The sequence below is a fragment of the Taudactylus pleione genome, unplaced genomic scaffold (assembly GCF_031769625.1).
Source record: "Taudactylus pleione unplaced genomic scaffold, aTauple2 ptg000015l, whole genome shotgun sequence".
NCBI lineage: Eukaryota > Metazoa > Chordata > Amphibia > Anura > Myobatrachidae > Taudactylus > Taudactylus pleione.
Window position 1 is genome coordinate 22,694,216 of NW_028284417.1, and position 26,944 is coordinate 22,721,159.

General features: G+C 44.2%; 1 protein-coding gene across 4 annotated transcripts; it reads right to left on the minus strand.

Annotated features, from left to right (window-relative positions):
• Nucleotides 1-927: 927 nt before the first annotated feature.
• On the minus strand, nucleotides 928-18,673 carry SMIM8 (small integral membrane protein 8). 4 transcript variants are annotated; one of them, XM_088471962.1, is made up of 3 exons: nucleotides 18,646-18,673; nucleotides 7,108-7,310; nucleotides 928-6,036 (listed from the first exon to the last, which is right to left on the minus strand). In XM_088471962.1, the coding sequence occupies exons 2-3, from the start codon at nucleotides 7,246-7,248 to the stop codon at nucleotides 5,878-5,880; spliced, it is 300 nt and encodes a 99-aa protein (XP_088328088.1). In that variant the 5' UTR covers nucleotides 7,249-7,310; nucleotides 18,646-18,673; the 3' UTR covers nucleotides 928-5,877. The 4 variants fall into 4 exon arrangements, with proteins under 4 accessions (XP_088328088.1, XP_088328097.1, XP_088328075.1 ...); XM_088471971.1 differs by lacking the exon at nucleotides 18,646-18,673 and adding an exon at nucleotides 12,870-12,887; XM_088471949.1 differs by lacking the exon at nucleotides 18,646-18,673 and adding an exon at nucleotides 12,499-12,605.
• Between the last annotated feature and the right edge of the window lie 8,271 nt (nucleotides 18,674-26,944).

The following is a 26,944-nucleotide window of genomic DNA, read 5'->3' on the forward strand; positions in this document are numbered from 1 at the left end:
CCCTCTATATTCACTCTTGTGAAGTCTTCTCTTGATTGTTGACTTTGACACATATACATCTACCTCCTGGAGAGTGTTCTTGATTTGCCCAACTGTTGTGAAGGGGTTTTTCTTCACCAGGGATATGATTCTTCTGTCATCCACCACAGTTGTTTTCCGTGGTCTTCAGGGTCTTTTGGTGTTGCTGAGCTCTCCGATGCGTTCTTTCTTTTTAAGAATGTTCCAAACAGTTGATTTGGCCACACCTAATGTTTTTGCTATCTCTCTGATGGGTTTGTTTTGATTTTTCAGTCTAATGATGGCTTGCTTCACTGATAGTGACAGCTCTTTGGATCTCATATTGAGAGTCGACAGCAACTGATTCCAAATGCATTGTCACACCTAGAATTAACTCCAGACCTTTTACCTGCTTAATTGATAATGAAATAACGAGGGAATAGCCCAAACCTGTCCATGAAATAGCTTTTGAGTTGATAGTCCCATTAATTTTGGCCCCTTAAAAAGTGGGAGGCACATATAGAAACCGTTGTAATTCCTACACCATTCACATGATTTGGATGTAAATACCCTCAAATTAAATCTGAAAGTCTGCAGTTAAAGCACATCTTGTTTGTTTAATTTCAAAGCCATTGTGGTGGTGAATAGAGGCCAAAATATGAAAATTCTGTCAATGTCCCAATATTTATGCACCTGACTGTAGATCTAATCCAGATTTCTTATCTTTTTTACCCAGTATTATTGTATTTCTTATAAATGATTCTACCCCTGTATCTCTCCAATACCTGTCTATCTTATGCACCACTGTGTTATTATAAGTGTGGTCTTTTCCATCAATAAATGTAAGAAATATCTGTTCTGAATTTGTTGTGGACCCGGGGTGGTGATAGAAGCAGACACAGGAGCAGACTTAAATTAAAAAGTGGGGTTTTTAATAAGGGACTGAGAAGACATGGGAGTGGCAAACAAAAGTCCAAGTATAGCACTAAAGTGCACTTGATAACTGTTGTGAGGGTTAATGAACAAATGTCCAGGTAGTGACAGGCAGAACAGTCCAGTATAGGTATGGTGAGCTAAAACAGAATGCAGGCTTGATGAGCTGTAAGTGAATGCAGATTTGGTGAGCTGTAGCTGATGCAGACAGAGGTAGTGAAGTCCAGCTGGGAATGAAATGAAATAAGGTGCAGGGAAACAGCAGGTACAGGTACTCAGGCAGGTAGAAAGGTATATGGAGGAGGTAGGGGAATCCAGCAGGGTTTGGAGCAGGTTAGGAAAAGCAGGCTGAGGCAATGAATCCAATAGACAGGTTTAAGCACAGGAACACTCTCTCTCAGCTCTCGCAGAGAAACACGTTGCACTGGCAATGCAAGGGAGCTCTGAACTCCCTTAAATCCCCAGTGCTCAGCCGTGACTGGACAGAGAGGAGCATGTGACACACCAGGATAGGGCAACTAGGTCACATGTCCGGAGGCAAGATGGCGGCGCCCATGCCAGAACGGAACGGAAGCACCACCAAGCCCAACCAGACCAGAGTGACAGTATGCCCCCACAGAACCACGCACAGCCAATGCTCTTCGCCAAGCACCACCGCCACTGCCAGACGCCATTCGCCATAGCGTCCTCACAGGTATTACCCTTCGACTACCATGCCGAGAGACCCTGGTCGTGACAATATCATTACGTTCCTATACTTCAGTATTGGGACAGGAGAACAGTGGCTGTTGTATAATACACATAATAGAGCCACAGATTAGCCTTACCATTCATACTCTTTCAGATGCATGTTCTAGATATGGTAATGGTCTTTTCCATTGTTGCTCCACTCAATGCTTTCACTCCTATGTAAGATATAGTACAGTTCCAGGAGAAGCCAAGAGAAGGTCCACAGAAATACAAAGTACCCACATCAGATTCATCGTGTCCCTCAATCTTTATTTGGACATGAATGAAAAAACACTTGTTTCTGCTTGATGTCCCTAGTACACCTCTTATGAACCATAAAATAACAAAGTGCTTATCCACTGACAACCTTGTTTCCGTAGTAACGCTATTTGCTTGGATACAGCCATTATAAGAAAAGCAAAAAAGCATATTAATAGGGTAATGATAAATAGGATTCTGCTGGAACAAAACTCTTTTCATTCTGTATACATCACAGCTGAGATTCATTATAGAGCTCCAGGAACAGAAAAACCCATGCTATAGCACTGCTTAATATTGATTTGCTTAAGCATTTTAATAAACATTTTAAGAGCTTTAATTAAAAAAACGAAGATCTATAGTATCTATTTAATATTTATCATACATGCCTATATTATACTCTCGATTAATTATGAGAAAATTAGAAATCAAATTAGAAATCAATAGACAGCTCAAGGTTTTGCATGGTTACAGCACGTGATGTCTAATGTCTTTCTTATTTTATAACTACCCAGGGATTTTAGTTAGCAGACAGCACAGAACAACATTTAGTTATGTGATATCATTGTTTACTAAATAAACGGATATATTTTACTACTCTCCAAATATAAGTGATTACCTCACTACTCATCAAATACAACTAGGATATCATAAATCCCAGTGGCTGGAGCCCACACAAGTAACTGTGGGCCTGATTTACTAAGGATCGCAATTCTGCTTATACGCACGCAGTGCAGTTGCTAATATCAGTGGTGCTATTTAACTGTTTGCATTCACATTGCAATCACATTCTGACATAAGGACGGCCACTTCTCCTTACTCACATCCATATACTAGGGGAACATAGTGAAACAATCGGTAACATCGGACCCATATACACACTTGCACAAGCCCTGACCTTACTCAGAAATTATGTTTTCAATTAAAGGTAAGATCTGATGGCGCACAAAAATGGGTTACATGAAAATTATATTCATATGTAAGGAACAACACCTTTTATTGAAAACATAATTACTTTGAGGATTTGTGACCCTTGGTTCGGTCTGGGCTGCCTGAAATAGGTGTATTGCACATGTACATAGGTTTTCCTTTTATTTATCTTAGGTACTCAGAAATTGCTAACAGCCACGCACGCTATCAGTGCTTATGGTCACGCAGTGGATAATTTATGTACGCCCCTGCATCGGCGATGAAACGCACCGGCACGCCAGCGTTCGCCCGCCTCCCCGTCACCACCCACAAACGTCACTTCCTGTCAATCACTTTGCTCTGGGTCTGCATAGCCTCTGCATTTGCAGTTCTGATTGCTATTGCTATTTCGCACACTGCGATGCATATGCATGCGCAGAATGCAACAATCGGCCGGGTGCATGCGGTTTTGCAGTTGCGATCCTTGCGGAATCAGGCCCTGTGATCAGAGTAAATGTCCAGGCTTTGGTACACATGAAACCCAGAGAGTTATTATCATGCACAGTTGGGATTAATGCTAGGGATTTGGTATGCTGTAACAATATGATTTTCTCAGGGAAATCCAACCATCCCCACCGGTACTCAAGACCCATGCAAACCGGTTAAAAGAGGTGGTAAACACCATATTATCATCTCAATTATGTATCACAGTGTATACTATTAATGAATTACAGTATACAGGTTGAGTCTCCCATATCCAAAATGCTTGGGACCAGGGGTATTTTGGATATTGGAATATTCCGTATTTTGGAATAATTGAATATTATAATGAAATGTCTTGGAAATGTGACCCAAATATACACACAGAATGCATTTATGTGTTATATACACCTTATACACACAGCCTGCAGGTCATTTTAGACAATATTTTTTATAATTTTGTGCATCAAAAAAGGTTTGTGTACATACATGAAATTCATTTATTTTTCATATACACCTTATACACACAGCCTGAAGGTTATTTTATACAATCTTTTTAATAATTTGTGCCTTAGACAAAGTTTATGTACATTAAACCATCAAAAATCAAAGGTTTCATTATCTCAGTCATGCTGAAAATATTCCGTATTTCGGAATATTTGGATATGGGAGACTCAACCTGTAGTACCTTTACATAATTATGGGAAAAATGGTGCTGTCCACCTAGACAAGTTTAATGTATTTACAGAATAAAGTAAAGAAAAGGGGAACCAGATTTGAAGACGCACTGAGAAAGTGCCAAAATGATGTACTAAGTTATTATGTTGCTGGCAATTAGGACCATGGTTAAATAGAGCCCTAAGTTACCTGCAGAGAAACCAATAACTTGAGCATCTAACTCCTAACTTCAATAAATCATGTCAATGTAGAAGCACATCTAAGACAGCAAAGAACAGCAAAATGTTCATATAACTATTGCAATTATCATTTCAGTTCTAAAAGCCATGTATCTATACATGAAAACACCACAAGGGGGTGTAAAATGTATATAATTACATTTCAGAAGCAGACCCAGCCTATTGGCTTGTGCACAGAACTGATTTCTGAAGTATTCAGGCTGCAGTCAGCGGGTAAGGATGAAATGTCTGAGGGAACGGTGTGTCTGTTTAGGAATTAAACACAACTTTATACAAAGACGTTATATAACATTGCAGCTCTTAGGCTGCTCAACCACCCTATAGTTTTCAATCTGCCTTACAATGTACTCCTACCTGATTATCAGGGTGTGCCCCATATCTAAAAATAGGTATCATCTTAATTATTATTTTTAGACTACATATGTCTTTTCTCTCTGCACTTAAATATAAGTGAATATAGATGAAGCGCTTATAACTGAAATCTATGATCTAACGTTCCAACTAACTATATAATGGGTGTGGCGTGTTATACAAATTATTCTATTAATTCAAGGAAAATAAATTAACACTTACAAGTGTTATATATTGTGATACGGTGGTACATTGGTTGGCACAGGATTGCTGCCCTACATCACTAGATTCAGTTACAACCAGGGAGCAATCTCCATAGAGCTTGAATTTCCTTGTGTTGTTTGCTCCAGTTTCCTTGTATACTACAAAAAGGTAGTTCAATGGGCTTCATGGACTGCATTGAATATATTTATGTGATTGCATAATACCTTTTAGAATGTAAGATCTCGTTGGGAGAGTCCTCTCTCCTAATGATTCTTCCCTTCCCATACGTCCACTATCACTGCCACTTGATATGTATCACATTTGTTATATGTCAGTATTATTCCCATATTTGTAACTATTTGGTTGTATTTGTATTTATTTAATGTGTTTCTTTACAATGCTCATATTTGCTATTATGTATATTTGTTATCCTGTTACTCAGTTTACCTGGTTTTGTATTTTTGTTCTGTACGGCGCTGTGGAAATGAGTGGTGCCTTATAAATAAATGCTAATAATATCGCTATTTTAATTAAGAATTATCATAGTGAAGCATAAAGCAGACAGACTCGGAAGGGTAAGGCTTCAGAGCGGATGGGCACACATCCCCCATCCCGAGCAGCCATGGCTGTAATTACACTCCTGCTCAAGGGTAATTTATCATTAGCGAGACCCCTTCCTAGCTGCTATAATTCTATAGATACCTTTCCAGACATTGGGATAACAGACTCTGAAATACTACTTGCTGCATTTGCTCAACATATGGCTAACAATCACTACCAAGTCCTGCCCAATATCATTAACCCCTCAGTATGAATAGTTCCCTGATCTGATAAGAACTCACTATTGATGCAGATATTATTTACAGAAGGTAATACATTTATTAACATCAGGTATGTATTACTGAATTGCAAGCTGGGTTCTTTTTAATTAAAGTGTTTTTTTTCAACTGGATATTGAACCACATGTATAGCACCATCCAAAAAAGACTTGACTATCCTGTAATAGCTCTGTAATATGCAACGTGTTTATATTCACTTATTTCTTATGTAATCACTTGCCCAGGGTTCATTCAATAGCCAGAGGGGTAATCTTTACAACTCAATCCCATTTAGAGGTTTTTCTTCTTGTGTATCTGTTTCCTTCACTGTCAATTGCTTCATATAAGTCTTTTTTATTTTCCTCGGTTGCGTGTAAATAAGCAATATAGGCAACACAGATAGTAATTGACAAAAGTCCAAATGCCATGACTGGTTTATTCTGCAAAACAAGACAAAATAAAAATGATCTGATTAGGTGCATACACACACAACGATTTTTTGAACGATTATCGTTAAACGATATCGTTTAACGATAATCGTTTGAAAAAATCGTTCACTTTCTGAGTCAAACGATGAACGATTATTGTTCATGCGCGTTCACGTTTGTAGTTTGTAGTTCAGTCAGACTTGTCAACTCAACGATTTTCATTAAGTTAATATGCAAAAATCGTTTGTAGTTCATAAAAATTGTTCATTACATTTTAATGAACATAGTAAATGAACAACTTTAGTAAACGATTTTAGTTCATTTTTTCAAGGTAGAAAATAGTTTAGTAAAATCGTTCATTAACTCAATCGTTGTGTGTGTATGCAGCTTTACTTGTCCTGCTAAACAAAATGGGAATCAGTCCTGCTAAACAAAATGGGAATTTCAACTAAATGATACATATAGCAAAAGAGAATCTAAAAGTGGCCGCTCTAGAGTCAGTGTTATTTGTATGGTGAAAATCGGTATGTTTTACCGCCGGGGAATCCCGACAGCGCCTGCCCGACATGGATGAAAATCCTGATCGTCCCTAAGGTAAGTATAGACTAACATAATTCCCTCCCCTAACCCTAACACTCCCTTAGGGGTGCCTAACCTTCCCCCCAGTGCCTAATCCTAACCACCCCTTCCCCGGCGCCTAAACCTAAATCCCCCGGGGGGGGGGCCTAACCATAAGCCCCCCCCGGGGGTGCCTAACCCTAACCCTACCTCCCCCTAGCCTAACCCTAACCTCCCGGGGGGGTGCCTAAACCTAAGTCCCCTCCGGGAGCCCTAAACATAACGCTCCCCCCCGCGGCTGTCCGCGCCAGGCATCCCTTCGATCGGGATGCCGGGCGCCGGTAAAATGACAGGCGTCTAGATTTAGATGCCTGTCATTTAACCCTCGCCGGGATTAAGCAGTCGGGAAGCCGGCTGTCGGGATTAGGTCCGCCGGCTTCCCGACTGCATACCGTATGGTGCTATTATACATCTAGTCTAGAACAGATAACTGCAGATCATATAATACTTTAGGTTATTACTTACAGGTTTGATAAAGAGCTCAGGATTGACGGCTCGGAACAAACTGGTTGTCTTCACCCCTCTGAATCCAGGTGTCCGGTAATCCTTCTCTTTAGGTGCATCGCTCTTACTACCCGAAGGCTCAGAAGGTGATGACGACGACATCGCTAGTGATAGGAATAGGGACTGCCACTGACTACTTCAATGATTTGGATTCAGATTATAATCTAATAACGTAAACAAACATAACAAGGAAAAATGAATCATGAAGATGAATTAGTGTAAAATGAAGCTAAAATCTTCTAAAGACCTGCAATTTAGGTGGTAATAAAATATAAAATAGATCGAAAACAATTTTAGAGGTCTAATGAAAATCTTTCCTTCAACGTACTGATGCCAGTTACTGGGCTTACATACAGAGCAGTGGTTATCCACCATGCTGACACTAGGTACTCCTTGGCAACATCCATAATATAAGATAACAAGGACCACTTTAAAGGGTTTCTCTCCTTTACTGGCATCAAGCTTGACAGTGCTACAGAACATCTGATAACTCCTTCACACTTGGTTTCTTCATAATGGTTTCTTTATGTTAAATAAATATTGACAAAATAAAATCTGATTTGTTATCTGTAAAATAAGATTACATTAACAGCAGATTTTATGGGTAGATTAACTAATGCTTTTAAAACAGACAAGTGGACGTGTTGCCCATAGAGCAATCAATCAGATTCTGGGCCTGATTCAGAGCCGGACGCTCTGACCAGAGCGCTCGCTCTGAATCAGAGCCCTCCTACATGAAAATGGAGCAGCCTTATGGACGCTCGCATAGCTGTGGGTTACCACCCACAGCATATACGAGCGTCCATGATGATGGTCGTGATGGTCAAAATATCGCGACCATCGGGCTTGCGACGGAGACCCTGCGGTAGGGTCTCGCTGCCGCAAGCCCTGGAGTGATTTTGGCTCTATCAGAGCCAGAATCACTCCCACTGACATCACTAGTGATGTCAGTGGGGCCGGCTTCAGACGGTAGGCGTTCCCACGGGAACGCCTCATTCTGGCAGCCACGCCCCCGGCACGCCCACCAAAGGGGGCGTGCTGTCAATCAACATCGACAGCACGCCCCCTTTGGTGTGAGACCCAGAGCGATGGAGAGCCCGTCGCTAGCCGGGTCGCTCGCATGCGCACGACGGAGCTATCTCCGTCGTGCGCATGCGCAGTGGGGCAACATCGACCCGCTTGCGAGCGTCCTGCGCTCGCGAGCGGGTCTGAATGACCCCCTCTGTCTTTATTTTCTAGGATGCAATAGAGAAATGATAGCTAAAACGTGATAGAAAGAGCTAAAAAGAGTCTATAGTCAAGAGTTGGGTTTTAAGAGCATGCATGAAAAACTGAAGGGTACGGAAGACAGGGAATTCCATAATTGGGGAATAGCAAGGGAAAAATCTTGGTGGCAGGAATGTAAAGTGGTTATCAGGGAAGAGGGAGGCACAGTGCGGCAGATCGCAGTATCTAATAGAGAAATATATCTAATGATGAGATCAGTGAAGTATGATAAATAGGAGCTGGTGAGGGCTTTGAAGGTGCAGTTGAGAGGTTTGAATTGAGGGCCTGATTCAGAGCCGGATGCTCTGACAGAGCGCTCGCTCTGAATCAGGGCCGGCCCTCTGGTTTTGCCCACAGCTATAGCGAGCGGCCATGATGATGGTCGCGATGGTCAAGACCATCGTGACCATCGGGCTTGCGACGAGACCCTTGTGGTAGGGTCTCGTTGCCGCAAGCCCAAGAGTGCTTTCGGCTCAAACAGAGCCAAAAGCACTCCCACTGACATCACTTGTGATGTCAGTGGGGCCGTCCCCAGACGGTAGGCGTTCCCATGTGAACGCCTCCGTCTGGGCAGCCACGGCCCGCCCACCAAAGGGGGCGTGCTGTCACTCAACATCGACAGCACGCCCCCTTTGGTACGAGACCCGGAGCAACGGTTTGCCCGTCGCTATCCGGGTCTCGAGCATGCGCACTGGGCCACCATCGACCCGCTTGCGAGCGCATCACGCTCGCGAGCAGGTCTGAATCAGGCCCTGAGAGCCAGCACCAGGATTTGTGGAGAAGTGAGAGAGGAAAATTAGTCTCACTGTGGCCACAGCAACCTCTTCAAAAACTTTTTGACTCATGGGCAGTATCAAAGCCTACCAAAAAGATGCATCCAGGCCAAGAACTGTACTAAGGGCCTAATTCTGACCCGCTCGCGAGCGCTCGCAAGCAGGTCGATGGTGCCCAAGAGGCGGCTCCATCGTGCGCATGCGCGAGACCGGATTAACGACAGCCAAGCCGTCGTTAAGGGTCTCGCACCAAAGGGGGCGTGCTGTCGATGGTGATTGACAGCACGCCCCCTTTAGTTGGACGTGCCTGCCCAGACGGAGGCGTTCCCATGGGAAGGCCTACCGTCTGGGTCCGGCCCCACTGACATCACTAGTGATGTCAGTGGGAGTGCTTTTGGCTCTGATAGAGCCAAAAGCACTCCTGGGCTTGCGGCAGCGAGACCCTACCGCAGGGTCTCGTCGCAAGCCCAATGGTCGCGATGGTCTTGACCATCGCGACCATCATTTTGGCCGCTCGCTATAGCTGTGGGTGGTCACCCACAGCTATGCGAGTGGCCAGGAGGCCGCTCCAAAAAGGAGCAGGGACGGCTCTGTCAGAGCGTCCGGCTCTGAATCAGGGCCTAAGGGCCTGATTCAGAGCCGGACGCTATTTGCGGTCGTTCGTCCAGAAAATAGAGGTGGCTATTCAAATGAACCGTTCGCTCTTTGCGGTCTGTTCACGCCTCTATGTCTGAACGAGCGAACAAAACTTGCGGTCGTTTTTTGAAAAAATACGCCCCCTGGCCGCTCGCATCCTACGTTATGTCCGCTATTTATTAGATTTATCGAGTACATCGATATGAACTATGAAGCGTATGAACTGCTTGCTATTCTTGTGGTTGGTTTTTGCTACCACAATCTTGCGAGCAGTTTTGGCTATAAAATAACCCAGTGACGTGGTCAATGACACTGCTGTATTAATTATGCACACCCTTAAAACGCCCGTTTTGACCTTTAAGCACGCCTGCGTTCGGATCTCCACTCCCCGTTTTCAAGCACCTTCCCCTGTTACAACCCACATACGCCTCATTCTGTCACTCAAAATAGCAGGCATTCGCTATTTAGCGAACAAACGATTTTTCGGCCGCACTGACTGGTTCGCGCATGCGTATTACGATCCGTATGCATGCGCAGTTGGGCAAACATTGCTCGGAGCGAACGAGCGGCCGCTTACGAGCGGCTCTGAATCAGGCCCTAAGTTCATTTTCACAGTGTCTTTCTCCTGTGTTTTTCTGATCACATTTGTTAGGCTGTGAAAAGTATTATGAATTGTGTGCACGATACTGAGACAGCTATGGGCCTGATTCAGAGTTGGATGCTATTCTCAACACTGCTGCATCTTTAGACACAGCAACAATGATAAAATATTGTAATGCTGCAGGAAGCACCTGAGGACAAAAGACGCCCCCTGACAGAATCATAGATCCTTGTGCTGCATCAGAAGATGCAGCATCGGATCACCATCGCAACCATCGGTCGCAGCATTCAGCCACCTGAGTAAGCCTAAGCTTACTCAGAATAACCGCCGTCACTGCTCAGCTGGGGTCAGGAAATCTGCATCAGAAAACCCTGGCCTCGCCACTTCTAGAAAATGAGGACGACACCACAGTTTTCGTGACTGCTGCCTGTGTGCAACTGCGGGTGCAGGGGTGTATTTATAATGGGTGCAGGGTGTGCGGTGCACAAGGGCCCCTGGGTACAGTAGGGGCCCGTACCGCACACCTTGCATCCATATTATACTTACCTCTCTGGAGTCCCACGTCAATGCCGGTTTCAGCGCTGTAAAAACGTCTGGAAAATGGCCATCGCAGCCATTTTCCCGACGTTTTGTGTATGCGCAGTACAGGAAGAATGGCTGCCGCGCTCATTTTCCACGATGACCTGCGCATTTGTTATAGGCGGGACACACTCTAGTGCCCAGAGTCTATCGGTGTAATCCTGGACTATAAGGACGCCATGAGGACTGAGGGGGAGATGTATTAAGCGCCATTAGCGCACGTTATGTGCGCTGATACAGCTTCTCCCCGATGTATGATTGGGGGGATGGGCAGTAAATGACAGCGCTGTCTCTGTTGTGGGGGCTGCCGGCTCCAGGGCTGCACGCGGGATCTTGCGATACTTGCGAGATCCCGCACATGCTCAGTGGAGCCGGCCGGGACTGATATACAGCACATGCGCTGTGTACTCAGGCAGGGATCATTGGAGGGGGGAGTTATCACTCCCCTGCTCCGTCCGATGAGATATTAATACATCTCATCGTTAGTGCTTCCTGCTTCGCCACGGCAAAGAGGCGAAGCAGGAAGCGATAAAGGGGCACTTACATCTCCCCCTGAGTTTGGGAACCGCTACCATAAGCTGCATACACACACAACGATTTTGTTACCAACGATTTTTGAAACGATTTTCTGTCAGATTATCTTTCAGATTTTTTAAAGTGTAATGAATGATTTTTTTGATCTACAAATGATTTTTGCATATTCCCTTAATGAAAATCGTTCAGTTGACTAGTCTGACTGAACTACAAACGTGAACGCGCATGAACGATAATCGTTCATCGTTTGACTCAGAAAGTAAACGATTTTTTCAAATGATTATCATTAAACGATATCGTTTAACGATAATCGTTCAAAAAATCGTTGTGTGTGTATGCAGCTATAGACATAGGCCAAAAGTGGTCATCTGCTGTAAGATTCCTTCATTTCAATAAACTCATTATCACAGATCTGTTTGAGTTACAAAACGTGTATTATTGGTTCAATAGGCAGATGCCAACTGCAAAAATGTAGCTCTCTCTATATTTTATCTTATATGCCATCTTGTCCTGTGCTGCTTCATTATACTGTAACTACTCTCTATACTGTATTCATGTTAACTTTGTATAACGCAAGATAGCCAGAGGTGCTATATACTGCTATGTAGAGACCAGGTAAATGAGAATTTGGGATGCTGAATGTATTTTTCCCGGTGTTAGTGCAGCTCTAAGTGACAGTGTTTATTATTGTGCCTTACGTCATCATTATGCCACCCACAAGCCAGCTATGTGCTTAGCAACAGCAGAAATGACACAGTACCATCTCCCGTACAGTACACACAGTACAAGGGTCCAGCCTGGGCTAGAGATCGCCATGTCAGCATTAGAACCTATGTGACAGTAGCAGTACGATCTTCTTCCTGCCGATAACCGCTGAAAAACTTTATGCAGAAAGACAAACGTGCACTTGGTGCCTGCGCCCGTTACAGATGTCATACATAAAGCACGCCGGCCGGTACATACAGTGAGAGATATACAGGCAGGACTCCCCCAGGTCATGTTCTCCTCTTCCGACACGGAAGCCTTGCAGCCAATTGTAACATTGACCTCTCTCTGCCTTCTCATTAGTTGTGCAGCGACACCTGGTGCTCGGAGTGTGAATAGCGGGCACACAGCCATTGTAGCTGCACATACTGTACTTGATACGCGTCTTCTTCAAATTTGAATACAATTAAATTTGCTACATGGAATAATTAAATCTTTGTTGGCGATACGAAAGACAGAACAATACAGGGAAAATTAAGGGTCATATTTATCAAGCCTGTTCTTCATAAAATTATGCAGAAGCTGTATTTCAGGTATGTACTGATAACCAAATGCAAAAGGCTAATTACCACTGCAGACCGCAGAGATGCACACAGTGTTGATGCCGCATGCAAGTGCCAATGTTTTCAGATTGCACTTGCATTTGAATCGCATTGCACATGCGTTCCAATGTTACCATCGGGAGCCACAGAACAAATTTGGATGCAGAGAGAGGCAATTTCAGTGGGTGTTTCTGGGTGGTAACAGCATACCTCCCAACATGACCCTCTCCAGGAGAGACACAATGCTCTGGTCCTGGACTTCCCTGGTAAGAGGTGGGGTTGCAGCACAGTTCAAAATTCAAATAGGGGCGCCTCACCAACTGTCATTTCACACACTGCCAAACATCACTGGCTGGGACTCACTGGCAGTTGGTGTGACTCCCCTATTTGAATATTGGACTATACTGCAGCCCCACATCTGGAGCCGCCACCAATCATAAAATTCCAGGGAAGTCCAGGACCAGAGCTTTGTGTCCCTCCTGGAGAGGGTAATGTTGGGAGGTATTTAACAAGGGGGTGGATAGCCAGAGCGGGCATGTTGCGGTCAGTAACTGTGGGGTAGATGTATGAAGCAGTAAAAAGTGTGGAGAAGTGTGCCAGTGGAGAAGTTGCCCATGGCAACCAATCAGCTCCTACCTATTATTTTACAGAATATACATGATAAATGCAACCTCAAAGTTGATTGGTTGCCATGGGTAACTTCTCCACTGGCACATTTCTCCACTCTTTTCACTGCTTCATACATTCACCCCTTTGTCTTAAGATGCATGGATAATCTGCCAATCTATAGGGCTGGTGCAGTGTTCGATGATGTGACTAATGCGTCTTAACATGCACAATGGCGGATTAGTGCCACAGCCCAGGGGTGCTGAGAGGGGGGAGCGGGTACTATTTACCCCGTACTGTTGAAGGGTCCCGGCGGGGGCCTGGGTCCTGCAGCCTGCCATCCACCCCATCCCATCCCAATCTCCGCTGTTGCCGTCAAGTTCGGGCAACAGGAAGAGAGGACTGACTGCTGCAGCAGCCTCTCTCCCCAGCCCACACGCTGCTATCACACTGTGTGCCGGGCTAGGGAGAGAAGCTTCTGCAGCAGCAGTCAGACCGCTCTCCCTGCATTGTATGCGGAAGGGGGGAGCGATTGCACCCCCACCCCCTGCGCTCCCTATGCGGTGCACGCGGCCGCGAACATAGTAATTCATTATTTTTTTCAGAAGGAGGGGGTCTTGCCACACCTCACCAGTTGCCCACTCCCCCTCCCTGTACCTGGACCCGGCAGAGCTGTCGGCAGTCCTGCCGCAGCCAATGAGTGTTTCAGTATGAATAACATCGGCTGTGGCATTAGCATAAAGACATAGTCGCACTGCGGCAAAAGACGCAGTTGTGGCTGCAATAGCGTGCATCTCTGAATCAGCCCCAGACAGTATTTTCAACCATCTATTTAGGAAGGCATTGACTCGAGAAATTCTGACATCCTCAAAATGTCGATATTAGGGTTAGGCTGCGTAACGGAAAGATTAGGGTTACGTACTAGGGGGAAGTTTGGAATAGGCTACGGGTGGGGAAGGTTAGGGTTACGTACTATGGAGAGGTTAGGGTTAGGCTACAGGACGGGAAGGTTAGGGTTACGTGCTAGGGGGAGGTTAGTGATAGGCTACGGGATGGAGGGGCGTTTCTAGAGAGGAGGGGGCCCGTGTGCAGTCTCTGACTCTCTGTCCGGTGGCCGGCAGCACACTGAGCTGTGCGCGGCAAGTGCCGGAGTTATAGACTCTGGGCACTAGAGTGCGCCCAGAGTCTATAGAGTATGCGCAGGTCACCGGGAAAATGGCCGCGGTGGCCATTTTCCAGTAGTTTTACAGCGCCGGACCCCCGCGCCGACGTGGGACTCCGAAGAGGTAAGTAATACCTTGGATCCAGGGGTCCTTGTGCCCCGCACACCCTGCACCCATTATAGATACACCCCTGATGGGACGGGAAGGTTAGGGTTACGTATTAGGGTAGGTTAGGGATAGGCTACGGGAGGGGAAGGTTAGGGTTACGTACTAGGGGTAGGTTAGGGATAGGCTACGGGAGGGGAAGGTTAGGGTTACGTATTAGGGGGAGGTTAGGGATAGGCTACAGGACAGGAAGGTTAGGGTTACGTACTAGGGGAGGTTAGGGATAGGCTACGGGACGGGAAGGTTAGGGTTAAGTACTAGGGGGAGATTAGGGTTAGGCTACGAGACGGGAAGGTTAGGGTTAAGTACTAAGCCAGCGCTTTTCAACCACTGTGCCTTGGCACACTAGTGTGCAGCAAGCGGTTGTCAAGTGTGCCGCGGTGGTGAACTCAGCGCATTTGTACTGTAGTGTGTTTTATTCCTGAGAAGGCCAATGTAGTGTATTTTATTCCTGTGGAGGCCAATGTAGTGTGTTTTATTCCTGAGGAGGCCAATGTAGTATGTTTTATTCCTGAGGAGGCCAATGTAGTGTATTTTATTCCTGTGGAGGCCAATGTAGTGTGTTTTATTCCTGAGGAGGCCAATGTAGTGTGCTTTATTCCCGTGGAGGTCAATGTAGTGTGCTTTATTCCTGAGGGGGCCAATGTAGTATGTTTTATTCCTGAGGAGGCCAATGTAGTGTATTTTATTCCTGTGGAGGCCAATGTAGTGTTTTATTCCTGTGGAGGCCAATATGTGTGTATATTTTTATGTGGGAGCCAATGTTTCTGTTTTTTCATTGGTCATGCACACCGCATAGCCGGTTAGTGTGCCTTGGCAATTTTAAAATGTTGTGTAGTGTGGCTTGATTTGAAAAGGTTGAAAATCACTGTACTAGGGGGAGGTTAGGGTTAGGCTACGGGAGGAAGGCGGTTAGGGTTAGGCACTAAGGGGAGGATTATGCGTAGGGTTTACGGAGGGGGGTACAATACTCAGAGGAACTCCACTCCCTCAGATATCTGTGCCAGAAGTGATAGTCACATGACTGCCAGGACTCGAAAAACACAGTTGGAGCTGCCGCAGCGGAAATTACTGCTGGGCCACTAGGGACAATGTCAACATTCCATCATGTCGACATTTTGTAAGTGTCAACATGAATGTTGACATGTTAAGCATGTCGTCATTATGACCATGTTGACATTCTCATGTCGAAAATTGCGAATGTTAAAATATCATACCACACCCACAATGTTCTATTAGTAACTTTTAGGACTGTCCATTACAACTTTTGAACAAAGATATATTTAGATATGCCACACCGCCAAGCTCATATTCATTTGTGCTACATATGGCTGGGAAATAAATATTTGCATATGCTTTGGGTTTACATTTTACATTTATACAAAGCTCCACTGTGACTGAATATATTTTATTCTTCAGCTACAAACCATTCCATTTTCAGATGTAATTATATTTTAAGTTAGCAGCATTGCATTGGTTATGCATGTTGGAAATGTATTCATCTGCTATGTATACACACTGACACGTCAAAAAATAAACCATTGAAAATGATTTCACCACATGGTAATTGTGCAGTGTGCCATGGGTTTGCTCATATGACCAAAGAAGGGATACTTTTCAGTTTAGCTGTGTAAGTTTTATGGTTTTTGCTTTATATGCTATGAATTCTGTATATCAGGACTAGTTTAATTCACATCCAATGCTTTGCAACAGTACTGTTACATTTACCCTGTGAAGAGACCAGGCCTGTAAACCTTTTAGAAGGTCTATCTCTCCAGAGGTACTCTCTGTCTAACTATTCTTTTTGTATTAAACTGAAGTAATTTTATTTATTTTTTGCTGGGAAAGTTTTTGTTCTGATTACGAGTGTCTGATAGTTACATCAGTGTATTTTCACCCCGTTTGTGTGTGCCGCAATTCTTCTATTCTCTATTTCTTATTCTCATATAATTTTTGTTTTATCCAAAACGAGGCTACTCCTATGTCATATGAATATGTATTAGATACTGTAGGTTATGCCCTGTCACCTATCTTCCTAGCAGCATGAGTATGGAGATTTATTTCAAGACACATCCACAATTCACGTCACACAAGAAGGGCTTACATGCCCACAACCAACATGGCCACTACATTCTCCCTGACGAAGACCCAGACGGGCTGATACGCGTAGGAGCAGCATACCAACAACACTCTTTTACCATTTACACAGAACTTTCTGGGTTAACCTGATGAGTCCGTTTGAAGGCTCCATTCTCTAACTCCTGACATTGGATTGCAGAATCTCAAATCGATGGCCAGCTATAAATGTGGCCGTAATTTAAAGGATTATTAAAACAAAACAGATATTACCAAATTTAAAGATTAGGAGAAGGGTAATTTTCTTACAGGTAAAAAAGGTTGTATCAGATGTTCATGCACTACTTGTAGTTTTATGATCCCAGGTGACACATTCTGTCATCCTCACTCCAGTAAAACATTTTCTATTTGTCACAACTCTCAGGTGGATAGTAGATGCAACCCGTATTTAGGGATTGGCGTGACCTATTTCTCAGGCGCAGAGTCTAATGTGCTGGCGGTATTCACCAGGGACCCTTGCAAGAAGGTATGGACTTGGCTGCAGCCCCCACACAGGTTGCGGCCCTCAGAATAGGTTCCCTTAAACAGGTGCTGGTATACTTTGGATGGAGCTGAGAAGATACAAGTATAGTCGACAGGCCGGGTCGGAAACAAACGAGCAAGACAGTACCAAGGAGCAGATGTATGCAGGTCATGGAGGATAGCCAAGGTCAGAACCAGATATCAAAAGCAGTACCAAGGGAGCAGATGGAATCGGAGTCATGAACAAAAGCCAAGGTCAGGGGTCAGAAGCCAAGTAACACAGGAAAAATGGAATAAGGTAATGGAGCTTCTGCTCTGGCACCTGTGTGCTGCCAGAGACTCCCTCTTATAGGGAGGAGATGAAATCCCGCGCCAAACGTGACTTCATATTTGGCGCGCCTGCCCCTTTAAATTAAACACAGGTCAGCGTGCACACTCCTAGGAGAGCCGCGGCCACTTGTCACAGCCGCCGGAGAGAGCCGGAAGCATCGTCAGCAGGCGCCGAGGACTCCCCATCCGCTGCCTGTCAGTCCAGTGTCGTCGGACCCGGTAAGTACACCCCGGTGTCCGGCGCACTGTGACACTATTAATCATAGACTCACTTGTAACTCTAAATATATTGTTTATCAAATTTTATGTCCCTGTGGGTTTTCATATATAGGGAAGACGGAGTGTACTTCTACAGAACGCATGACGGCCCATAGGTCTGCCATTAGAGCAGCAGTTTTAATTGGCAAATGTGATCATCCGGTGGCCTGGCATTTTTGTAATGCCCCACATCCTCTCTCTTCCCTACGCTATAGGATGATCAATCACATCCCCCCATCTGTACGTGGTGGCAATCGGGGTCTTAAACTACTGCAAGCAGAAAGTAGATGGATATACAGGTTAGGGACTCTTGTCCCCAAGGGACTTAACTACCATTTAGGTTTAAATTACTTTTTAAAGAAAGAGCTGTTATATACCATATATGAATATCTTCTATAATAATATTTTTTATATTTCTGCTTTTATAGCATAGAGCAGAGGTTCCCAAACGCAGATGCGGCCAGCATGGGGATCCGGCTCCCTCATCATCTGCAGAAATCAAACACTGGACCGGACCCGCAGCACACCTCTGTCCAACCGGACCCCGCAGTGCCTGTCCACCTTAAGTTTCATGGCATACCAGTGTCAGTGTCTAACGCAGATCTTTAATTTAATTTAAAATAGAATTTGTAATGGACCTGTCACGACCCTGTCTAGTTGTCACCTTTTGCCTTGGGACTTACCCCTGTCAGCTTCCCCATGGATCTGTGTGTGTAATTTGCCTGGAGGATTTGCTCTGATTATTGCACCTGGCCTCTCCTCTGTCTGTGAGCACTGCTAGCCCTGATTGGAATCGCAGGTGTGGTTCTGATTCTCAGAGCTGCAGTGATGAATACTCCCTCTGCATGTTGTGCCTTCCACCACTCAGAATGCTACTACCAGACCACCTGTCCGTATCCACCAATTGCTGCCAGACCCATGGTGTATATATATCCTCTCCTGATAGCATTCTGGGCCTGAACATCTCGTCTTCCCGTGGTGTATGGTTCATGCTGTTTCTGTGTTCTAGTATATCCCTGAAACCTGCTACAGCAATCCCTGGCGCTATCCAGAAAACCTGTTTTCAGCTGTACCTGGCAATCCAGTAAATCTGCTGGCAGCAACCCCGGTGCTTCCAGAAAACCTGTTACAGCCAAACCTGGCAATCCAGTAAGCCTGCTGACAGCAACCTCTGGTGCATCCCAAAAACCTGCTACAGTAATACCTGGCATCCAGACGTCCTGTTACAGCAATACCTGGCCTGTGCTCTGCTGTTAGCCCTACTCCTGGTTGGTCCCTGGCACTCTGTAAACCTTCATCGTGTACCCTGCCTTGCTTCCTGCTGTGGATCAACTCCTGCCCCTGTTACCTACCTATTCCCTCCCTGAACCTAAAATTCCCAAACCTACCCATTCCTTCCTGAAACCTGTTATTTCCAATTATCCTGTCCAGCCTGCAAATTCCCAAACCTACCCATTCCTTCCTGAAACCTGTTATTTCCAATTATCCTGTCCAGCCTGCAAAATCCCAAACCTACCCAATCCTTCCTGAAACCTGTTATTTCCAATTATCCTGTCCAGCCTGCAAAATCCCAAACCTACCCAATCCTTCCTGAAACCTGTTATTTCCAATTATCCTATCCAGCCTGCACCTGAGTTCTAGCCTTTGTCATAGTAATTCCAGATTACCCTGTTTAGCCCTCGTCTCAGCATTACCTGACTTCCCTTCAGCCATTGTCCACGTTGTTCCAGTCCAGAGTCAAGTTCTTAGTTCATCAGTTCAGTCCACGTTGTTCCAGTCCAGAGTCAAGTTCTTAGTTCATCAGTTCAATTCAACAAGTCTTCCTGCCGGTCCCAGTCCGGTCCCTCCAGTTCCTGTCATTTATCATCAAAGGCAGTTTTCACTGCTACCCAAGTCTTGTAAATAGAGCTATTTACATTATCTGTGATTCCAGTCATGCCGGCCTCCGTTGAAACCCGATCACCACCTGAGACAGGTAACTCGCAGACACCAATCATGACAGGACCTTTCTATGAAACTACTCCCCACGACCCCAATCACTGACTTTCTACTGGATCGCATTTATCATCTTCCAAAGGCACGAAATGCCCTGGTGGGCAACTCTAGAGACACTCTAATGCATCTCCATTATTTTCATGTCAAAGAATCAATTCTCTGAGCAACAAGACCTTCGGAATCCTTTGCTACGCTAGCCCTCCATAGATCTTTTTACCCGGTTACAAAAGCCCTTCGAATAACTGGCATTCCCTACCGATGGAGTTTCCCTACAAGGCTAATAATTAGACGAATAGCTCAACATCTGTGATCTTCACTCCAGCTGACGGTATTCAACTCCTAGTATCCTGGAGGATATTTAGTTGAAGGTACAGTACTAAGCAGTCCACGGATTGCTTTGGATTGGTCTGCAGTAGGCATCTCTCGTTGATATCCTTTTGCTGGGTCTTCAAAACTCTTTTCATGGTTTTATTGCATTTATTTGCACTATGTTGTTTTTCTGCAATGTTAGTCAGTTTTGTCAAAGTTGTTGCCATAAGCTGAGTTTTCGGCCCATCTTACTATGTATTTACTAAGTTACAGTTAGTTAAATCATCCTGGGTCATTGCTTCTCATCGTCTGTGCACTTGTCTGTGTTGCCTATTATTGTAATTTTATCTTTTTCTGCAATCATAGTGGCACTACTAGTTTTTCCATATCTCCAGATTGCTTCTGGCTAATGTTATTTAGGTAACTTGTACAGTTATCCTGATTTTCACCGGAGTGATGGAGGTCACTTGTTGTGCCTCCACACACCCCAATGTGCCGCCTTCGGTGCTCATATATTCAGCGCATACGATGTGGTTCATATAACATGCTGATTAAACTGCTGATGCCATTATCAGATACTCTGTGATGTGTAAAGGAGCATTTGTTTCATTTGTTTATTTGGTGGTATGTTTACATAATTAATATATGTTGATGCATATACATTGAGGCTTTGAAAATAAATTGTATTGTTGCTAATTAGGGATGATGATGGATTCAGAATCACTGATGACATTGATGCATTATGATAAATGTTAAGTGTTAGAAAACCTTTAGAAATAATGATATGGAGGAACATTTCCTATAAATGTGATATATAGAAAGCTATCAATTTATTGATTCATTCTTTTTCAACTCCTTCGTTGTTTGATACATTGTGAAATTATTTTTAGGTAATATTATTTTTGACCCAGAATTATCACCTACATCAGTGTTGGCTAACCTTGACACTCCAGCTGTTATGGAACTATATAACCCAGCATGCACTGCTACAGTTTTGCTATTAGGGCATGCTAAAACTGTGGCAGGGCATGCTGGGATATATAGTTCCACAACAGCTGGAGTGTCAAGGTTAGCCAACACTGACCTACATTGTTAGTTAACATTTCTCATTGAGAGTAATATGTGAATATGTTTTAAATCCAGGGGAGACTCACCATCTTCATTTTTTGAGTCTGAAAGAAATACCCCTTTTTCTTAATTTACATAATAATGGTTATATTTTAATGTGCGTATTACCACATTTCCATACTTAATATATCTTACAGATAAATACAATGAGTGCCCCAAAACGGGATTTTTTTCTTTTTTAGCTCTTGCTAATAAGGTTGTTATAAATGTTAGCACCCTTCTACATATATTCTGGTCTTGTCCAGCTATATTAAACTCTGGTGCTCTGTGGTTGCCCTCATTTCAAAAAGTTCTTAATTCTCCTATTACCCCACACCCTCTGTTGACCCTATTTCATGTGTTACACGCAGAGATTTACCCAATAATGATTGTTATATAATGGGCCATATTCTTATAGCAACCAAACTTTTGCTTGCTCAACACTGATGTTCTTCCTATATCCCAAGTTTGGAAACCACTGAAAAAAATGTTCAGTCTCATTGTGAATTTGAAATGGCGAGAGATTTGTATTCCTCTTCGGCCTCTAATCCACTAATACAGTGGTTTGGTTGGCGTGAGTATTGGTAGGCAAGATCTAGAATTTAAACGTTTCAATTCCACCTCCTATTAGAGATTTTATAGTTTAAGTTATATTGTATTATTACAATACTGTTTTTTTCTTGTTATTAAGTATAATTTATGTTATGTGTGTTAATTTCAATAAACTTTTTTTGTCTTCTATTTTAATTGTTTACTATGGAATGTTGTTGCTCTTCTACTGCTGATCTTTTGTACATTTGTATACCGTAACTTTGTGAACCTTCCGCTATTTATTTATATCAGAATGTGTGAGATCTGGGCATTAGAACTTCAGATCTCTTGACTTCTTAACACTTTCTGTAGTATAGTGTAATATATGGTGTTGTCTCAGTTCACAAAACAATAACTGTTAGAGAGCAGTATGCTTTGGCACTGGCTTCTCTCTCCATACATGCTGGGCACTAGCACCCAGAGTCACAGGAGGTGGAACCTCTAAACTGATGAAGTCAGTGCTGGGCTACTGCTAATGTGAGACACATAAACACTGCTGTTAGCTCCATGCAATACTGCAATTCTGCTCACAGCTGATTCTGCTGTGTTCCCGCTGTTGTCTGTTATCCTGCTGTTATCAATAAACTGGCTTTCTGGTTAGGAACTCTATGTGTAGCCTAACAGTCACTTTTACATTCGGCCTGACACCTATTATGACCATCACCCCAATAAGCTATATCAATAAGTTATGGGCCATTAGGTTATAGGTTGTTTCTGCATTTGAATGAGCATATACAGAAAGATGCACAGTGGAGCTGCATGACCTTTACCAAACTGAGAGGTTCAGAGAACTATATGCAACGTGGAAGTTTGCTATAGAGATTCAGCTGAAGTGAAATATTATAAATGATCCAGGTGACAATCCAAATCCTGATAAAGTAGATAGGGCCATGGGGACCATGCGTCTAGCTGTGGAGCAGCATGTGTATTCCATAATTCATGGAAAAGTGTCAGCACATGACATGTGGATAGCCCTACAGGCAGTGTATGAGAATAAGGATCTCATGATGAGAATAAACTTCAGGCATACACTGTATGGTACCAACCTGAGTGCATGTAATTGACATTTGTAAATATCCAGATGGATGATGAGAGGTTGTAATGGCAAAACTGCAGAACCTAACCCCTGAATTTGACTTCTTAGTGGTGGCTTTAAAATACAGTGTGACTAAGCTATCAATGGTGATCATGAGCACTAAAAAGCTGCAATTCCAAAAACGCATACCGGTTGAGATGAATGCTGAGAGTTCTGCATTACACACATGGGATGCTAAGGGAGCAAACCAATTAGGTGCGAGTTTGCAAAAGCAAGTTTTATTTATGAAACTAGCAAACATCACACGAATGCGAGGTCCAATTAGAAATGCCTATTTGCGGTATTCGAGGCGAGGGTGTGCAGATTTTCTACAAAATGTGACTGTGAAGAATGGCATGAAAAAGTAATAAAACCATCCTGGACCCCAAAAAAGTGACTACAGAATCATACAGATGGATGTTGGTGGGCATAAGGAAAGTACTGGAAATTGTCGGGTTTTTTTTACGATTGAATTAGGTCAAGATCATCTATTTTGAACTTATACCAAACAATTATATGAATTTTTTTTTTTTAAACACAACAATAACATTGATTTTTTAAATTGTGGATATAAACTAGAGCGCTACTTGTTAAAAATGTGTATGGGTGCAATGCTGAAAAAAAATATTGCATCAACAATGTTTATAGCTCTTTTGTAATAAATTGTTGTGGGAGTTGGGTGGTATCCTGTTGGAGACCACACATGCAGGGTGTCACGACCCAGGTTTCACGGTGTGGAAGTCTGCGGTCCTTACCGGTGAGGGCGGTGTGGTGCGGTCCTTCTGGCAGGAGACCTGGCGTGTGGAGATTGGCATTGCGTGTACGCAGAGGTCTGCCAGTTTTGGACCATCATGACAGGGGTTAAGACTAGTAGCATCTCCCCGTTATGGCTGTCTGGGCACCACCATGTTGTCTTTGGCCATGTGACATAGCAGGCCAATCGTCTGTGGGTCACCTGCTCTCTCTGGCCTATCACGTTCTGTTGCTGGGTACTTAAGGGTGTTTGGAGCGCCCTGTAGTTGCCAGTGCAACGTGTTTCACAGCGTCAGCTGTGAGAGAGTACCTGCGCTCCTGACCCTGAGACCTGTGCTCCGTAGCTTGTCCTAGCTCCTTGTCTGCCTTTGGCTCCCTGCAGCCTGCACCACTCTGCCTTGCCTTGCACTCTGCTGGAGATCGCCCTGCACCTTCCACCAAACCCACTCCTGCCGAAAACCTGTCTCCTCAGTTAATCCATTCCTGTACAGCCAACATCACAGCATTTCCACATTAAGCAACTTGCTTTTCAGTTTAAACCTGTTCAGGTGTTTACTCCTGTTTCCACCCCAGGTCCACAACAAACACAGACTCTAACACAGGGGAGTCGTGCCATGGCTCAATAATTGAGGAAATTCCTATTTTATCTATCCCCATTCCTACCTTCTCCTTTGGTGCCGGTCACAGTCTCCAGGTCTTCTTGTGGTGTTCTCTCTTTGTGGTACCGTCCGACCGGAAGTTGATGATGACGTCACTTCTGGTGGATCGCGTCACCATTCCCAGTAGCCAACGTGGATGCACTTAGTCAAGGATACACTTTGTCAAGGATACACTTTGTTTCCAAACTGGTAATGATGTAATGGAGCAATGACTCTCAGTATGTAAGTTCTTTCATAGGTTCCTCCTATCTCCTTTTTAGGCGACAGCTAGCCACTACTGCTCCATTGATAATTATAATACATAGGTCTATGAGGTAGACACTAGAACTAGATGGTGTGGGTGAGCATGCAAACCGAACAATTGTGGAGAAAGTGCGGACTATGTTGAGTGATGTGGGCCTGGATTTTGGGGCAGAAGCAGTGTCTATGGCAGTATAGTTAAACAATTGTGCACCCACAGTTGCTGTGAAAGAATAAACCCTGCTGGAGGCAAGGTCTGGAAGTAAGCTAAATGTCAATCATCTCAGAGTGTTTGGATGCAAAGCGCATGCGCACATTCCAAAAGAAAACAGATGCAAGTTAGATCCAAAGTCAGTGGAGAGCATCTTGGTTGAATACTGTCAAGAGAGTAAGGGATGCAGACTATGGAACATTGCAAATAAAAACCTTATAAAGTCCAGAGATGAAGTGTAAAACATTGAATATGACTACAGCTGGAAGCGTGTCTAAGTTGGAGACTGCCAGTGTGGATACCCAATCACAGAACAGGAGTCCTGTAAGAAAAAACAAAGGAAAGAAAAAAATGCTGTTTAGAACTTCGCTCCAGGTGTGAGTACCTACAAATACCTGTTATGCCATTGTACTACATGGCAGGATGGTCTGCCACTTATCTCTAACCCTAACTCTAACGCTCCCCCTAACCCCACTACTTACCACCAGGATTCTGACGTGGCAGGATTCCGGCCTATAATTTCAAAACCAATAGCAAATATCAACAACTTTAATGGAAAAGTCAGTGCTGGATTTCCCACTAGGTAAACCAGTGCCCCAATTCAGCCATTGCTATTTTGACACAGAACAAAGACTTCATCCCCCATGAGTGGAGTCTCCAGAGTGGGCGTGTGTGCAATCCAGGAACCCGGAAGACTAGGTTCAGATAGGAGAGAGTCTGGTAGCATTCGCATGTGCAATCCTGGGAGCCCAGAAGAGGAGGTTCTCAGCCCGCAAAGAGACAAATATACAGTTATCTGGAGGGGGTGTAGTTTCATCTGAATCCAGGGTGGATAGGGAGTACCCAATAATATTGTCCCAGCCTGACCTCTAAATCTGCCTCTAGGAAAAGTGAACACATTTGTTGTGATAAAGAATAATTGGCAACTAAAGCAGTCAACACTCAGCAGTGACAAGTAAGAATATATTCTTCACCTTATCGTGCATTGCTAACTTGTTGAAAGATGACATGGTGGTTCATTGACATTTTCTTGCATATTGTTGTTAGTAAATATTTACAGCATGTAAAGTGTACATTATCCTTGTTCTGTCTTGATTTGTTTGTGGTTAAACATAATTTATAAGTGAGCTGAATCATTCAAGGACACAATGACCTAAATTGCAGATTGGATTGCCATGGGAGTATAAATAGTGTGCACATCTTATGCGACCCTATGAATGCCAGTATATACTGCTGAAACGCCAAAAGCATACAAAAATAATATTCTCTGTCTCTCTGTCTCTCTGTCTCTCTCTCTCTCTCTCTCTCTCTCTCTCTCTCTGTCTCTCTTCCCCCCCCCCCCCCCAAAATCTTACATATTTATTTAGTATAAAAAAGTAAGCTATTAGACCACAAAAAGCGACAGCTGGAGCTCAGTCCCTGATTCAGAGTCGGTCGCTCTGACAGAGCGCTCGCTCTGAATCAGGGCCGGGCTATTTTTTTTTTTTAGAACGGCCTCCTGGCCGCTCACATAGCTGTGGGTGACCACCCACAGCTATAGCGAGCGGCCAGGAAGATGGTCGCGATGGTCAAGACCATCGGGCTTGCAACGAGACCCTTATGGTAGGGTCTCGTTGCCGCAAGCCCCAGAGAGATTTTGGCTCTAACAGAGCCGAAATCTCTCCCACTGACATCACTCGTGATGTCAGTGGGGCCGGCCCCAAATGGAGGCGTTCACATGGGAACACCTCCGTTTGGGCAGCCACTCCCCTGGCCCGCCCACCAAAGTGGGCATGCTGTCATTCAACATCGACAGCACGCCCCCTTTGGTACGAGACCCGGAGCGAAGGGTTGCCCGTCGCTATCCAGGTCTCATGCAAGCACACGACGGAGCCAGCTCCATCGTGCGCATGCGCTCTGGGCCACCATCGACCCATTTGCGAGCGCTCAGTGCTTGCGACCGGGTCTGAATCAGGCCCTAAGTGCAATATTTTGGAAATAACATTCCTTGAATTTAAATATATTACAGTTTAGAATATAAGTAGGTGAGTGCTGAGTTTTTA